Source organism: Platalea leucorodia, assembly GCF_965183815.1.
Source record: "Platalea leucorodia genome assembly, chromosome: 3".
NCBI classification, from domain to species: Eukaryota; Metazoa; Chordata; class Aves; order Pelecaniformes; family Threskiornithidae; genus Platalea; species Platalea leucorodia.
The window spans coordinates 20,063,565-20,081,353 of NC_138825.1; the positions used below are offsets into that span (position 1 = coordinate 20,063,565).

Genomic DNA, 17,789 nt, shown 5'->3' on the forward strand with positions numbered 1-17,789 from the left:
GCCATCCCGAGGGCAGGAGAAGATGCAGCCACTGACCAAAGAGGTCTTCTCAGCCTCTGTGTTCTTCTGAAGTCGATGTGCTGCCACGAATGCGATGGTCACAGCTAGCGCTTGCCTGAAGGCAAGCAGCTCGAAGCCTTGGCAGGGTACCACCACACACACACTGCCCACCAAGGCAGGGACCTGCAAACAGGAACCCGGGTTCAGCTCAACTGTGGGTTGATCTGAGACGGTCAGCCCTCTTGGGTTGACCAAGAAGGACATTTTTCTACACAGCTTCTGGAAATTGAAACAGTGCTGTATTTGGCTAGTGCACAATTACCATTTCCTCTAACTCACTGCCTCTTTCGGTCTCTTTCTTTCTTTCTTTTCCCTGCAAGACAGATATCTAAAAAATTAATCAAACGGCTAAATTCAAAGAAAGGGGGAAATGCAAGAAGGCAAAAATAACCTTCTGTGCACATGACGTGCTGCTGCCTGCGAACCTCAAAACTGGTGAGATGATGCATTTATAATTTATTAAAAATTTGCTGGATTTTTGTCTTTGGAAAAGGGGAGGAGGAAAAAAGAGAACCTGCTAAAAAGGAAGGAGAGAATAGCATGGCTGCATTTAAAAACAAGTTAAACCAGATTGTGTGTCTTGATTTTCAAAGCAGCTCATGAATAATTCAGACTTCAAGGGCCCTCCACACAGACTCAGGGTCTGTCTTGCTTCTTGAGTCCCCCCACCCTTCCTTCCTCAGAACTGAGGCAAAAAAGAAAAAAAGAGCCAACAAAAGTGAAAAAAAGAAGAAAAAAAAAAAAAGAAGAACCTTCTTTGTTTTCAGTAGAATTTTAAATTGTGGCCAAATTTCTGATGCCAGTTTTACTGGAATACCAGAGCTGATATCAAAGGTTTTCACTTGGTGAAAGTAAATGCAAAATCTGGCACCGTGCACCTTCCTGGAAAGCCACCAATCCTTTATTAAAGATCTTTAGAAGCCAGGACAACCTGAAATTATGTTTCAGAGAGTCAGAACCACGGATGTAAAGATTCATTAGGGAGGACACTTTCTGACCAGAGCTTCCTGGCACCACGTGGCAAATCAAGGCAGAGAAAGTCCCCATCCCCTCAACGCCCCCTTAGTCATCAGCGGAGAAGCACAAACCCAACTCCATGATGTGGTAGCTCAAAACCACTTTAAGCATGCAGGAATCTGCAGCACTTACAGCAAAAATCCACCCAAATGGCCCCGAAACATTGCCTGTGATCGCCCTTTTGCCAGTTGATGGAGTAGGACTTTAAGGCGCTGGGTAGCTGGAAAAAACAAACAAACAAGAGTTTGATGGAAGAAATTGTCTCGTGGCCTTCGTTATCAATATTAGCGAGCCTCAGAGAATTAGTTCCATTGCTTACTAATACTCGACTTCGATTTCTGCCTACGCAAACATATTGGGTCAATAGAAATACCGAGACGAGCATGAAAATTAAACAAACAACTTCATTCTGTCAGAATTACTTGGAGCAAGTTATCAAAGTAATCGATGGCATGTAATAACTATAAGACAAGTGGTCAATACGTTATAGCAGTCAAAGGCAGAGAATGGCTCTAGCAGAGAGTGATCAATGGCACCCCGGGAATGCCAAAGCACTTGGTGATGAAGCGAAGTCCGTCATGAAGTCATCAGCGGACCCCGGCATGGTTCAGGAGGGTGCCACGTCGCTCTCTGTGATGGGCACCAAGACAAGCAAGGCTTTCTCTTCCCTATAAAAACCCCAGGATCCTCTCTGTCCATTGCAGGGAAGGAGGCACATGGAATTTAAAGAGGAGACTCAACGCCCGCATGGATTGACCGGTGTTGGCACAGCCATCCTGAGGGCCACGGATGGGGCTGCGGTCAGTCCTGGTCTATAAGAGAGCCCCATCCCTCGCTCCAGTGGGAAGAAGTGACTGCCGCAGCGGTACCATGTCCTCCCACCAGCAGTTCCTGCAGCTGCGGACGCACGTCGCAGCTTCACTTCCACTCCAGCACATCATTTGTTCCAGAGGAGCCCAACCTGTACTTTCATCTGATACTTGAAATCACTTGCTTTTAAATACAGCCTGTCATTTTTAGATGACTAGAAGTGTCAAAAACATTTGAGATCTAAATGAAATGTTTTCTTTTTCAGGATGAGGAAAACAAATCTCTTTGGCCTTAAGTTTTCCTGTATTTTTACTTTCAGATTCACTGAGAATTTTGCTTTTGTTTTATCCTGAAATTGCTAACTCCTGGCTTTTCTCTTTCTTAAATAACCAAAGAACTGAAACACAGTTATTCACTCAGCTCTACCGAGCCCTGTCCACCCGCATAGCCCCCAAATTCAGGCTCCAGAGATGTGGCCCTGACAACACCGATGTAACCCAGGCGTAGGGAGCGGAGCGGATCCCACCACCAACTCCATCTCTGTTTCCAGCTTCAGCCTCTCAAACGAAAGCAGCAGTGCCCATGTCCGAATGCTGCTCACATTGAAATGGAGCAGTTCATCCTCAGGGCGCAGCGACTGGCAGGTCACTGTCTTTTATTAAATACCCAGCTCTCCCCGCTCCCAGTCCCCCATCATGACAGGGACATGCAGAAAGATCACCTCGCCACAGGCAGATATCTGGGGAACAAGCTTTTATCTCCAGGTGAATGTGTCGCAGAAGTGGAGCTAATTAACTGGGGCTCTGTTTTTGAAAAAGGTTAATATTTTATCACATGTCTTCTATCTTGAGGAATAATTAGCCCTGGCAGTACTAGCTCTGTCGTTTCCCAAGGGACTGAGCCAGAGACTGGAGGCTGGAGAGAGACACGTGGTATTGATGGATAGACAGCATCTCAACACTGGGCTAACAGTACATCTAACCAGTGGTTACTTCTCAACACAAACTAACCTGCCATAGAATATTAACAGAGGCAAAACCCTGCTCCAAAGGCTGTACGTATTCTGCTTGTCCTAGTCTACGCCCTCAGGTGCAGGGGATGCTTCAAACCAAGGCACTGCGACTCAGTCAAGAGCTTCACAGCTCTGGCACTGGAGCACCAGTCCAAGCCCCTTCTCCCCAGGCACTGCTGCCAGTGCCAGCTCTGGGGCAGTCTCTTCCCTTGTTGCTCCAGTGCCCCGGTCTGCACAAGAGGGAAAACCCCAAGGGCTCCCTCAGCTCTTCCATCCCAGCAACAAACCTGTTCTCATGGTGGGAACCGACCACTGCAGCAAATTCCCACAGGGACTGCGGAGAAGAAGGTCCCCCCAGTGCTTGTGCAGCAGTCCTCATCATGTGGTACCCTATGAGGCTGCTAAGAACAGGGCTGGGATGCAAGCAGAGTAAACAGAGAAATTGGAAAAGGATGAGGGAAGAGTCATTTCAGCTCGACCCAGAACTATTTTGTGCATTTGTTTTTCTTGGCAAAATGCAATGGACAGGTCTGGGTGGGGAATTTCCAAAATGAAATCAAAATTGTCTCATGGGGAAACAAAATCAAAATAACTTAGGTGAAGGAAGTCTATCACTTGGAGGGGGGGAGAAACTGTTTTCATCTTTTTTTCTCTCTGAAACAGCAATTTTTGGCAAGCAAAACATCAGTCCAAACAAAATAAAGAGACGGCTAGGATGGAGGCTGTGCCTGCTCCTGAGTGAGCTCCTCGGACTCTTCTCGGGAGGATGCCTGCCCCGTGCTCCTCCTACTCAGCAAAGCACTGTGGGGCTGGGACAAGGGACAACTTGGAGCAACAAAACACAGCACATCAGCACATAGGAAATTTAATGTTGCACCATGGGGTTTGCTGGAACAGTCCAAAGTCACCCTCGCTGCCAGGAGGAGGGCTCCAAGACACTGAGGTCCCATGCGCTCCCCTGGTATCCATGCTGCCGATCTCCTTCGCCCTGCAGACACCTTTTAACCGAGAACACAGCTCAGGAATCGTTTCTGCTCGCTGTGCAGACAAGTGCCATAACTCACACTCCTGGCACAGCTCTTTCAGATACAACTAGCTTTGCCCTCCAGAAAAAAAATGAGTAACACAGCCACTTAACTGACATATGCTCCTGCATTCAAAACACCCGCCTATACATTTCCATCAGCTCCTCATACAGTCTAGCTCACTCCTCAACTCCTTCCCAAGAGTCACCCTCATCCTTCTCACTCAAGAAAAAGAAAAGGAGGGGGAGGAATAGGACTGCAAATCCACTGCAGCAGAATAAGCACCGGCACATTTGCCATTTCCCTATAGCATCCATAATCGAGACACAAGCAACCTCGTTCCTGAAGAAACACCAGCCTCCCCCCGCCCCTGCCCCAGCATCCCTTCCCAGTACCATTTTTAATTAAAGCCTCTCAGCCTGCCTTTCTCTAGGCAGCCCCTGGAGATACAAAACAGCGGTATCTCATGGCGCTTCAGACCCTGCCCCACTTGGTGGTCGCAAACATCCAGCATCAGAGCCCGTGACTCCAGGGCACAGTTCGCAACCTGGGATCCGTGGAGCCACTGCGCTGCCAGGGTGAGGAAGACATAACAGCTCCGAAACCAACAGGGTGGCAGTCCTTTCACTGTGATGCAGGTGGCCTGGTGGTAATGATTGCCCTCCACTTCTGCATAGGAGTTGTTTGTTGGCTAACCTGACCCACCACCTCCAGCTCCAGGAGCAATCAGGCAGGGGCTGGAGGGCACAGCGCTGTTGCAGGCTGCCATGTACATCAGAGAAAAATCTGGTGTTGGGTTGGGATCTCGGCACTTGGAAGCCTCTCTCCTCCCCAGGGAGGTCTGTGCAAGTCACGCAGGGCGATTCAGATGTCGGTGGGGCCTCAGGAACACACTAACCCCCAGGACAAGCACCAGCAGAGTCAACATGGACCGCGGCAGAAGCCCCATCACATCTGAGGAGAGAAGAACAGGCTCTTTGGGACAAGTGGATTTTGGGATGATGGTCTGGCCAGCAGTGCTGCCCAAGGACAGTCCCCAGCCCAGACACAGGCAGCCACCTCAGGGGAGATGCGACCTCTCTCAGTCCTCAAGCCCACCATAATCTCATTTCATGCAGCCCCTTTTCATCACTACTTCCCCTGCCCCTATTAAAAAAACAAAAAGCTTCAGAAGAGGGCATTAAATAGAAAGAGATATTTGAAAAAGATCATCGCATTCATCAAGTTTTTTCCCCTGAAGCCACCAGCCTCTGTCTCAGAAGCCATCAGGTCTAGCTGGCCTGCTCCTCAAGCCCTCCACCTCCCGGCAAGCTGTCCCACGGGCCACCAGATAACAAACATGGGGCAGCAAACGTTACAGACGCTGTCATGCATTGGGGTGGCCGCAGCCATTCCCAGGGTGGGGACCTGGACACACACCAGCTGTTTCCCAGGACTGTGCATTTCCAGCCCAGTTCACAGCCGGTGAGTCCCCAGAGACACCCACCACACCTCCTGCATCAGCTCTCCAGAAGCAGTAGGTGCAGCTATTGGACAAAGGAACCTTACTGACTTCTTACCAGGTGGCCCCATATCTATGCAAGATGCCAACTCCAGCAGAAGCAGAAAAACATGGAACACTGGTTTTTTGCAGTGTTAAAATGGTCCAATGAATATTTTTCTCCACTTTCAGGAAATGTCATGGTGTAGAGGGTCTGTGGGATTTTTGTCTCTGAGTGGGAGTGGGATTTTTGTCTCTAACCAAGTTTTCTGAAGCCTTAGGAAAGAGAAAAATTTAGGAGTTTCAGTTCCAGTTTGAAACAAGCAGTCAGGGTCACTTTTTTTTTTCCCAATTTTTTCCCCAATGTTCTCTGAGCAGAGGTCTGGACAGATCGCAGCCCTGCGGTCTAGGCAGGATTTAGCAAGGACCTTCCTCTCTTCCATGAGGAAAGGCAAAGCAGATGGTCACGGTCAGTCTTCCAGTGAGTTCAGGCATCCCTAGCAGGAAACACTTCAAATTACGGTCGGTCCTCTTCTCTCAGAGAAATGCACATAAACCAAGAACCTCTCTACTGGAAGAAGTGAAGTGCTGCTTACAGCCCAGCCTTTAAAGCTTCTCCTGTGCTGATGTGGTGTTGGCCAGCTGACAGGAGGAGACTGCGTCTTTATGGCAGTCTTGGAGGGATGCAGTGCTGAGGCCACCATATCTCGCACTGGATGCACTGCAGAGGATGCACAGTGAAAAGCAGGGCGTGAAAACAGCTGCAGAGTCCAAGCAGCATGAAAAGCTGATACTGAAACACTGTGGGGACTGTGCTGGAGTCTAAGCAACCCCACCACTGGCAAAGCCTTGCAATGTCAAGGCAGAAGAGATACATGAGTGTGGCAGTTAAGTGCATCGCTCTTAGGTGATGAACCCCAAAAGAGGAGAAGAGAGAACTCCCCTCCCTGCTGTCCGCCAAGAATGACCTGAGACCACCGAACATATCAATGTTGCCCAAGCAGCAGCACACCCTCTCACTTTTTAACCACATCGACAAAGGCCTCCAGTCACTTCAGCAGTCCTCCATCAGGGCGACCGCACAGCGGTACACAGATCTGAAACACAGATTTGCTACTGACGTAATGATCAATCCCGGAAAAGATAGCAGGCAGCGAGGACAGGAGGCTTTAGCAAGCATGCTTTGATGTGCACCTACCCCTCCTCTCATTTAAATGCACTCGCTCTGAGTGACAGGAGAATTGGCGCCCATAGTGCCTGCAAGACAGGAAAGATACGGGTAATGCAAGTGCTGCAAGGACAGCTATTCAAGAAACTTGAAAGCTTCTTACACAAATGCAGGCAGCTGAGGGAAAAGAACTACAAATTATGTTCACTGCAATCAAGGTTTGTAAATTATGTCAGCTCTTACAAAACACTGGGCCAAGCCTGAGAGGCAGGAGCCCCAGAGGGCTCAGAGGTTTCTGCAACAAGAGGGAAACCTAGGCTGATCTCGTAGCTGACCCCGCTTCGAGCAGGCAGCTGAATCAGAGACCTCCTGTGGTCTCTTCCAACCTGAATCATTCTATGATTTTATGAAGTGTCTGTTTCTGATTAATAGAAGTCTTGCTTTCCTTGCTTAGCTGCCAACAATTGCAAATCTCAGTACTCCTTGTTCTCTCTGCTACCTGAAAACAATCTCTCTGGGTTTGATCACACACCTATTCCTCAGACCTCCTTGGAGTTTCGAGTTCAAATTCACCCAGAAGACCAAGTGCAAAATGCCACTATGAGTGGTGAGCACTCCAGATGGACTGAACCTACAAAATGCACAACTGAGCTCTTTTGAATGAAAGACTCAGGTTTTAGCCTACCTATAGTCATAGGCGGGTCAGGTTTAGCCAACAGGCACGTAAAAGCCAGTGTTGGCCCAGGAGCAATGGGCAACCAACTGGCCATCACAGCCATGAGATGCTGGTACAGCTGTCTGACAGGGTCTGGAAGGCCAAAATAACTAGTGCCTGGCAGTCTGGGGGACACAGTGCACACCCTTACTCAGACTATGCCCCACCCTTAAGTCTTTGGCCAGATGGGACCTTCCCAGTTTGCACCCTCTAAATTGCACTTTGGGTTTCATGCTTCAGTTCATTCAAAAGCCTCAGCTCTCCAGCAACACATAAGTCCAAACTGTGAGTGACAGCAGGTCTAAACTCTAGCACAAAACTATAGGTAGTGGGGTTTGATAAGGGGAGCTCCATACTGGGTCTGTTGTTAGCAGACAGCAAATTTGCCCAGCTAGGGGAACCGGCTGCACTGGTAACCAACCTGTATAGCAAAGGTCTGAAATCCTGGACGGTAAAAGAGCTTGAAAACAGGATAACTATGATGAAAACAACAGTTCCCTAGAAAATAAAATAAATCCCAGCATCACACAATGATCCCATCTTACATAAATGGTACAGCTGGATCTCAAATGGTTGATCAGTGATTGGCGATAGTGTGTGGAGAAAGAGCCGGCTGCCCAAAGCCATGTGTCCCACTGACTTTCAGCTGCCCAGCTGCATTAGGAGAAGATACAAAACATACTAAGATACTTATTTCACATCGTCAACCCATGCTAGCTATTTCAACCATCGCCAAAGGGTTACCAGGTTGCACAGAAGCAGCAAGAGCAATTAGCGCTCTTAAGACTGCCCAGCCTGTGAAAGGTTCAAACTTAGGCCACAAAAGCCAGCTGATTGACGGCAGAAATAAAACCTTGGCCTCTTCGGGCGGTTCCAGTTTATCACCAAGACACATGCCAACCCCTGCTCTGCCTGATGGACTGTTCTCATATCTTCATCCCCAGAGATCGCAGCCTAAGGAGGTGATGGAAAAATACAGTGTCGAGCGCTAACCTCTTGGGGTCTGGTGTCCAAGCAATCATCCTGTTTCCTAATGGAGATACTTTCGTCTCAAATGTGTTTTCCACCGTTCATTTGTGTAACTGCTTGCCTGCAGGGTCATGCTGTGCTCTTGCCTGTAGTTAGGAATAAGAACGAGATCAAGACCAAAGGCAGGGGTTCCCAGATCTCCTCCTATCCAGCTAATTCAGCCTCAGAGTATGCTCTGCTGGCAAGAGATCCAGGGACAGCCCTCACCCATACAGGATTTTGCCCAAACGTGATAAATCTTATATTGTAATGAAATCACAAATGCCCTGGCTTTGCCCAGCGAACAGTATAACAGCTGGAATAACAGAACAAGGGACAGAAAAACTCTTTGGGATATTGCTGGCAGTCACGCAGCAGCTAATAATGAACCCCAAAAGCAAGAAGACACCCGTACCCCTTTACATTCAGCCCCCATCCAACCTGCGCAAGGTGCTGCCAGCCTGCTCTCCCTGAGGCATCACACACTTTTCTCCTGGGAGAGCACCCATGTGGAGACCCCCAAGCCCAGACACGAGGGTGCAGGACACAGCAAAGCCAGCAGCATGCACACATGGCCGCACAATCCTCTGATTTCACCAATGCTGAGTCCAGAGGTGTGGCAGCACTTGAGTGCTCCCTCTCCCCAATCCTCCTCACCCGGCTCCCCCTTCTGCAGGCCAGACTGGCTTAGCCTGCACAGCTCCATCCATCCTCACGGACAGAGGTCTATCCGCCTCCACCGCACACAAGGCACCTCTGCTCAGACATGCCCCACTCCCTGCTGTCCCACCACCCTTGTGCCCCGAGCAGACGCCCTCGGCAGCATCAGGCTCAGGGAGACCACACGCACACACACATCCCTCCCGTACCCACACGACTTCTTGCCCAGGTCTACAACAGAGCGCATCCGGAGTCAGCAACTCACAGGACGCTGCCTGAATAAGCAAATTTTAAAATAATAGAATCCCTTGGGACTTAGTCTGCATTACACAGGAAACCGGATTAGTTAGCTACAATCCAGAGGCCACACTGAGAAACGTATGGAGTCAGCAAAGGGAAGGCCAACAGTAGACCAGGAAAACCTCTAGGTTCAGTTCCACTCTCAACTGTTTGAGGTCCATCTGGGTGACGTCCCAGCAAACCTTCCCTCAAATTCAAAGGGGGTTTGGCTACCTGCTTCTGCAGGTCTAATGTTCAGGTACCGCTAAGGATAGCAGAGCAGAACTCCACCTCTGTCCTGCCTGTGGGATAAGATGGGCTTTTCTACACACGTCACTCTCCAGACATTAAGTTCCTCCTTTGGGGACTCTCAAGAAACCAGGCAAGGAAGGTAAGATGCCTAAATCTCTATGTGGGGTACAAAATGCATTTCTAGTTGTTGAGACCCAGTGTGCACCTCGATTCATCTCAAAGCGGTTTTGGTCTAGTGGGCAATGAAGTTGAAGGAAGACAAGGCAATGTGAGAAGTCCAAGGGGATCATAAACACGCTAAGCCAAAGGCAACGCTGTCAAAATCTACTTTTCTCCTCTTCAACTCTTCACTTCCAAGAAGATATTACAATATTCTCAGTGCACTTGACTGTTTGCCGCTCCTGGGATGCAATCATCAACTCAGCCAAAAACGGAGCCACTTCAAAACCGGCATGTGATACAGCTGCCCTCACGCAATCTGCACGCAGACACCTACGCGCTCTTTCACGTGCTGTGCGCCAAACGCGTTTGCACAGGACACGGGGACACGTGGAAGGTGCACAGTGGCAGAGATGCACACTCAGCCCCACATGCCCATGTAGGCAGGTACAACACCTGGCGGAGGCAGGACCACCCTCAGGACAGTGGGCTCCTCCCGGTCATCCCCACCCACAGCACAGGTATTTTCAACTACCCCAACTAGAGCTGCTGCGACGTAACACTGAACGTGCAGCCTCTGCACCCTTGGGATGCACGCTGCCGTGAGTGGGTCAAAATAACACTGCAGCATGTAGTGCTTCAGGGCTGAAATCCTGACTTTTCTGGACCTTGAGAACTCAAGACAGCAGCAATTTGCCCCAGGGGAACATGACAGGCATCACCTCTTCCCATCCCTCCAGGAACAGTCCCTATGAGCAGAGCCACCAGCCCTGGGCAGCTCTCCCACCCAACAGACACTCTCCAGCTGGCACTGCACTGCGGTTTCAGTGAGGAAACCTGGAGGAAGTCTTACGGTGTGAGCTGTTCCCCGCAAAGGGAACAGGGCAGACTACAAGGGCAGAGTTTTTCTAGGGGGCACAAGTTGGTGTGACCAGGCCCCCAGGCTACCAGGATGCTCTCATCTTCAGCAGACAATGCGCCAGTATCCCTGCCAGCCTCGCGTTTCAATCACAACTTGATTTTAGCAGCTGCTTTTTCTCTCTCAGATGCACACATATGCACATGAACGCACCCTCTCAAGCAGCTGTAAAATTCAAGATTAACCGGGTAGGTAGGGCCTCCTGTAAAGCACTTGGGACCTGGGGAGTGGGGGAGCTTCAAAAATTTGGAGGATTATTGCCTTATGCCAGGATCTGAGAGGGCTCCATCTCCGGCCTCCTTGCTTTACCAGCTCTTGAAACAGCACTACTAAACTCGTATCGGCGCTGCAGAGGAAAAAAGTGAGACAAACGGAGGAAAACAGGCAGCAGGGGATGCCAGAGGCTGGCTGACATGATTTGCAATAGATAGATAGAGAAGTCTGCTGGAGGCTTTTACCTCTCCTCCAGCCACTATCCTCTCATCTACTCTCCTCATTCCCAATTTCACCTCTCTGCTTCACCACCATCAGTGAGTACAAACCCCAGCTCAGGCTGGTGCTGGCCATGACTCATGGTCCCAGCCTAGCCTGGCAGCCACAACAGCATCTGCACATACACTAAACCCAACGGAGCATTTGAGAGGCGGAGGTCAGCCTAAGCAGCATATGGAGCAACCACGTGGCGAATACCGGCCTCCCTGGGAGCTGTCTGCCACAGATGGAAAAAGCCTGGGAGCCATCACAACGAAATCTTCTGGCTGGGGGCGACGCATCCTCCCTGTCAGCTTTCCAAGCTGCTGAGCAATACTGGAAACCTCAGCTCCTCTCCCCTGGCGCTGACTCACTCGCTGCCATTTTGGTCCTGTGGTTTGCCGGTGGGAGTTGCAGAAGGTGGGATGTGGCAATGAGGTAATCCCAATGGCGTGTGGCTACCGTGGCGGAGCAGGACTAGCCACCCACTCCAGCAGCATGAGCTGGCTGCGCATGATGTGGACGTGCCACCTAGACCTGGGTCCCGCCTGCTGCTGTGGACACGGGGATTTTTTAACCTTGGCTCTTGGTGGGGATGTGATACACCACCACAGGACCACATGTGGTCTTCTCCTAGAGAAAGACATCCCTTCACGTAGTCCAAGGGCTGAGTCAACATGCAACCAGGAATGCAGTTAACGGCAGGGAAATGCAGGCGGGCCACCAGGAGTGATGCTCCAGCTGTGAGATCTCCCAGGCCGAGGGACACAACATAGTCCATGGAAGCCATGGCATTTCCCTGGCTGAACTCACCCACAAACCAAGGACAGGCTCACAGCCCTGTGCTGGCCAAAGGCAGGCAAGGTGACCCACCACGGTTTCTCTACCTCCAGTTCCTCGGAACACTGTGATTCCTCTCCATCTGAAACCATTCCACTGGCTGCAATTTAAAAACAAAATCAATCCAGCAAACATTGCTAAGCAACTGGCTGTCAGTGCCACATCCCACCCCACCAAAAGTATTTGCCCTCTCCGTGACCTTCTGGCAAGGAGCTTGATGCTCAGCCCTTGCCAGATTTTGTACATTCAGTTATTGTTGGCAAGTCCAGATGCTTGGCTGGATTAGCAAAGAAAACTCCAGGAAATCTTCTGCAGCCATCCTGGTGAAAAACACCCCACAGAGAGGCGGTAAGGAGCGGCCATCCCACATCCCGGGCCCTAGGATCAGGACTACGAGGTGCTGGTCTCTGGGCATTACCGTGGTTTGCAGGTCTGTGAGTCTTGGTGCTGCCACGTGTTGTACAGAGGGGATAAGAGATAGAGAGCAAACATGCTGAAAACCTGGTCGGAGAGCAGAGCAAGCTGCTTCAGGCAACAACATCTGTCTGAGAGGCTGAAGGAGAGCCTGCTTGCCCATGGGGATATGCTCAAGAGGTGGGTAAGACCCTCTCCAAAGTCTCCTGCCCCTCATGTGAACTTCTTCAGGTATAGCAGCTGGGCAGGAGCACCTCGGCGTGGCTCCTGGCATGGTGGTGCCCCGTGTGTGGGGTCTGTGCTAGGATGCACCTTCCCCCAAGGTCAGCTGGAACAGAATTGAGGTCTGACTCTTTGGGTTTGCTTTCGTACAAGCAAGCCCGAACACTTTCAGTCTGGCCTGCACAAAGCAGCCTAAGCCAGGCTTGCCGTCCAAACCAAGTCTCTCTCTAAGCACAGCCTCTGGCAGGTCATGCAGCGTGAGCCCCACGGGTTTCCCATCTCTCACGCTAGCACGGTCTGCGGTACTCAGCTCTCCCCTCCGCAGGAGGGACCTCTCCAGTCAGCCCCCTGATGGACTCTCTTTACATGTTCTTGCACAGCCACCAGCAGTTTCTCCCAACTCCAAGAGCAGGCCATGCTCATCCATGCTTTCCCACCCAGCTCCACTGGGTAATTCAGGACCCGCTCCCAGGTTGCACAGTAGTGCCACAGCATCACCTGCGGCAGCTCCCTGGACACCTGTGCCGTGAGCGAGGATTTCTTTCCAGAGAGGGCTTTGCAAACTCTGCACCTCCTTCTCCCCCTCAGACACCAAGCCCAGACCCTTCTCCCCGCTCCATCCCACCCATCAGCGCCTGCCTCCCCCAGATCTCCCGGCAGCCCCATTTCCTCTGTGGCCGCTCTAATGCTCGGCTAATGGTGCATCATCCGCAGCATTGTTCAGACATATTCAATAAATCAGAATCCAATTACCGGGTTAAGGAAATTGGAAGCAAATGCAATTAGCCCCAGCCCCTCCCACGTGCTGTGCCCTCGCTTCCTCCTTAATGAGAACTTTTTTTTCGCAGGAGCACTCAGCGCCGCATTCACCCACCCAGGAACGAGGTGGCTGCCACCGCGCAGCGGGGGTACGGCGAGGGGGCAGCCGAGTCGATCTTCCCTTTTAATAGGGCAGATGGTTAATATCCCCTGCATTAATACCCTCCAGGAATAGCATACTCGCTCTCTGCTCAGCTATAACAGGCATCCGTCAGCGCTGACAGCTCCTCTCTGGAGAAAGGAGCATCTGGTCCTTACTACGAAAAGGAGCTAAAAAAAATATATAAATAAAAAAACACCATTGCTTGCTATAGGGCTGGCGAACTGGTGCTGTCTCAGCATTTCAGCCTAAAAGTGCCACATTTGGATTGGAATAGGGGAAATTTAGATTGGGTCAGATGCCGGGTGTTGGGCTGCTCTGAATCATAGAGCCTGGACAGCAAGGGTTGGGTCCGCACAGGGCTCCCACCAGAGCAGGGCTTCCCCCCACAGGGCTCCCAGGAGAAGGCAGGAGAGGACGGCTGCTGCCAGTGGGCTGGGACGTAATGCCAGGCACAGCTCCTTGGGAAGGGCTTGCACCGCCTGTGTGCTGGGGACTGTCGGCGGCGGCCAGGCATATGCTGTGCCCTCAGAGGACGAGGAAGAAAACTGCATCGAGAGAACCCTGGGGGTATTTGCTACCCCAGCAGGACACCCTGGCATTGCTCCATCCAGGAGACTAACAATTAATCCCAATGACCATCAACAACCTGCAGCTGCGAAGGGCAGCTCTTCCCAATGCATTTGGAGAGGTGACTGGAGGGAGGCTACAGCTGTGCTCACGGCAAGAGAGGGTGCACCAAAACTCCCACCCTGCCCTTCCCACGCTGACAGCAGCAGGGGAGTGCAGGTCCTGCAAGGCAACCCTCCCTGCAATCCTCCTTGCCTCCCTCAAGAGGTCCTTTGGGAGCCAAAGGATATTTTTGACCCTGATGGTGCTGGAGCTGCTAGTAACCAAATGAGTTCTTACCTTCCTCTCCCCCTCCCTCAGCAACAGTCCCTTATTCCCCACATTAGCTCCTCTCTCTGCAGAGCAAAATAAGCGCTCAACAGTTATTTTATCCCCCTTGCACCATCTCATTGCGTCCTCTGCAGAGCAAGAGTTCCCAGCACCAGTGAAGACTTCGCTCATCGCGGAGATGTGCTCTCGCACACCCATTACTTTTCTGAAGGGGGAAAAAAAAAAAAAAAAGGCTTTGCTTTTCTTTCCCTATGGTCCTGGAATAATTTATACAGGTTTTCATTAATAGGTTTAGGACCACCAGACATGCCAAGAAATCAAGTAAAGTGAAAGATTCAATCCTAAAAATACAACCCAGGCAGAACCAATCCCAAGCACACCCACTGGGCATGGGTGAAGGGCCCAGACCCACCTAGCATCCCAAAACCACGGCCCTGAAGAGGAACGGGACTATCCACCCATATAATGAAGTTTCGTGAGGAAGACCAGGAGAAATCGGGGGGAGGCAGAACCTGTGATGGCGGGTGTCACGGACGGCGCGGTCACTGGGGATCCTCTCGCTCTCCCGCTGGTTAAAGGCATGGAGCCGGTATGGGTCCTCGCCGCCCTTCCACCTCCGGGCGCTCAGGTACCTCCGCTCTTCAAACTGATCCCAAAGGTCGTCCCAGTCCACGTCCGAGCCCTGCGCGCACAAAGTCAGCCCCATTAGAGAGAGGAGAGACCGGAGGACACCCGACCCCGCTCCAGAGGTCCTCCCGAGCCCCACCGGAGGTCAGTCAGCCCTGCGGCATGGGCAAGCATCGCAAGAGCAGGCTAAAAAGGAGCCTCATTAGGTCTTCAGGTTTTTTTTTTTTCCTTAGGTCTTGAAACAGCATGTCAAAGAGAGTCTGCCAATTTGAATTTAAAATGACTAATTTGAAACCAAATTCAGGTCTCTGGTGGATCCCCTTCTCAAGCAGCATGGTCTCAAGAAATATAAAAGTGCAAAGGTCTTGTTAGGGTTTTAATTTCTCTCCAGCCAAAAAAACAAAGGTATTTTACACCACATGCCTCATCGCCCCTATAACCCTTCAGGCTGGAAAGGGCCATCAGACAGGAGTAGTTTCATCAAGCACAATCCCACGTTTCCACAGCTGTACCCTGGCCCCAGAGCTGGCTCCAGCAACAGGACCCTGGGAGAAGGGGGCCATCACCTTCCCCGTCACGTTTCGGTCCATCTTTGCCACAAGTCTCCCATCAAAAACTTCAGCCTTACCACAGGGAGGAGAGTGGGCAAGCATGTGCCTATGTGGTCCCCCCGCTCCAAAAGGATGGAGGAGCTGCATTTCGGGGTTACCCGACAGCTCCAACAGCCATCAGGGGGTTTAAGTATCCCTTGGCGGCTTGGAGCCATCAAGGGGTTTAAGCATCCCTCAGCAGCATGCTGCTGTCAGGGGGTTTAAGCATCCCTCAGCAGCACAGTGCCGGTGCCGGAGCTGGCGAGCACAATGCGGCGCCGATAAGATCTCATCGTTACAGCAGCACAACCTCTTTGATCTCAGCCTACGTGTAACACAGAGAGATGCGAACATTTACAGACATCTCAGCCCCCAAAGAAAATTGTGATCTTATCCAATAATTGATCTTTTCTTCTTCTTTTCTTTTTTTTTTTCCCCTCCTCAGTTCACACCATCTCAAAGCCGATTTTGCCTGCTAATAGCGCAAAATGAAGCTTTTGAAACGGGCGATTTTTATCCCATAATTGATTTTACTCGCATTAGGCAGCGGGTTTTCTCTAGTTGTAGGAAGGGGAGGAGGGAGCACCGGCTCCTGCAAGTGAACCGTGGCAGGACCAGGCCAGGTGCCTCCAACCACACGATGCCCCACACCACCTCACAGCAACACAAGTACCCCCAAAAAGCCGACAGAGCTCAGGGATGCAGGGGTTTCCAGATACAGGGTCATATTCATCCTCCCCCAGCGTGACCCCGTGGCCTTCTCAGGAGCTCCTCCAGCACTTACCCCAGTGCAGGGAAGATCAGAAGAAACCCCCAAGCCACCACCCATACTATAAGAAAGTTATTCAGGACCGGGAGAAAGTTATTCAAGGCTGGGAGAAAGTTATGAAACCAGTAAGGTCACTGCAGCAGGTTTACGAGGAGGATGTATGTAACCCGCCTGTGGGCTTTCGGGAGGACCGACGTACACCGGGTGATAAATATTGTTTATGTTTTTTCTAAGGCATCTTGCAAAACGTGATTTACTGCCGCAGTAAAAGATCAGGGAAAAGTGAGCCAATTGCATTTCGGAGACACCAACAGCCTGACGTTTATAAGATTTCATGATGACCCCGGGGGGCCTGGCACCGTTAAAACAACTGCTGCAGAGTTGCAGTCCCTAAATTTTAATGCTGTGAAGAAAAGCAAAAGTTGGTTTTATCAAACTTAATAAGAAGAGAAATGGCTTTTAAAAGCAGCCACATAGCACTTAAGGCTGTTGGATGTATATATAGATTTTTTTTTTAATGATGTCAGTTAAGCCCTATAGCCTAGGATCAGCTAGAAGGGTGCAGCTGGGCAAGCATCCGACGGCTCGAGCAGGAGGGCTGGAGGGTTCTTGCGGGCAGCTGTGGCTCCAGGAAAACTGGAGCTTCTGCACATGTTGCAAGGGCAGCGAGGCTCTGACCAGGCCAGCAGAAGCAGGGGGTTGGCATGCAGAAGGGTCCTGGCACGTGCTTCAAGGTCTGGGACGGCATTTCCCCGGCATCTTATCTATCCCCGCTACTGTCCTGTTACTGGGGGATCCCAGTAGTAAATGGATACATGGACAAATACCACTGCCTTATCCCATGGCATTTGCTTCTCATCCTGCCCTGGATATACCCTGCATCCAAGGGTTGCATTCTTGGTTCACACCTCAGTGAATAACTAATAACCCTGTGAAATCTCCACCTGAAAGACATCAGCCCACCTTGACTCACCCAGGCTCTCCTTTTTGGGTCAAGGAAAACTATCAGTAGAATTGTTCCTAAATATCAGGTAGCTAAATACACATCTGAGATCAAGAGCAAACAGATGCCAAATAGAGATAAAAGAGTTATTTTAACCACTATCTGGCCACAAAACAAGCCCAGGGATTGGGTTAACTTTCTCAGCCAGAAGTAGATACCCGGGTTTGGTCATTTGCTTTCAATCCACATCTCCTGTCCAAATCTTCTGGGTGTTCTTCAGCTTTCCATCCCAGGCTTCCCCGCAAGGATAACCGAAACCGGAGCAGGATGCTCAGACACACACGCACACCGACCTCTGCAAAAAAATACCTGCGCAAAGTGGTGAGGGAAAGCAAGGCAGCGGCCTCGGACGAAAAGCTCCCAAGCTATGCAAGTGGTGGGAGGCAGGAGATCTCCCCGACCTGCACGCAGGGACTCGCCTGTTTCTCGGCACCTGATCGGGGATGGGGAAAGCAAGTTAAAGCATAAGG

General features: G+C 50.9%; 1 protein-coding gene across 1 annotated transcript in view; it reads right to left on the reverse strand.

The window, feature by feature from the left end:
* The window catches only part of GALNT14 (polypeptide N-acetylgalactosaminyltransferase 14), a gene marked incomplete at both ends in the record, with an annotated part of 98,545 nt that overhangs the window by 46,734 nt on the left and 34,022 nt on the right, over positions 1–17,789 (reverse strand). The window contains one exon of the mRNA XM_082305973.1: positions 14,843–15,012. Within this exon, the coding sequence (XP_082162099.1) occupies positions 14,843–15,012 (170 nt within the window). The remainder of the gene's footprint in view (positions 1–14,842; positions 15,013–17,789) is intronic.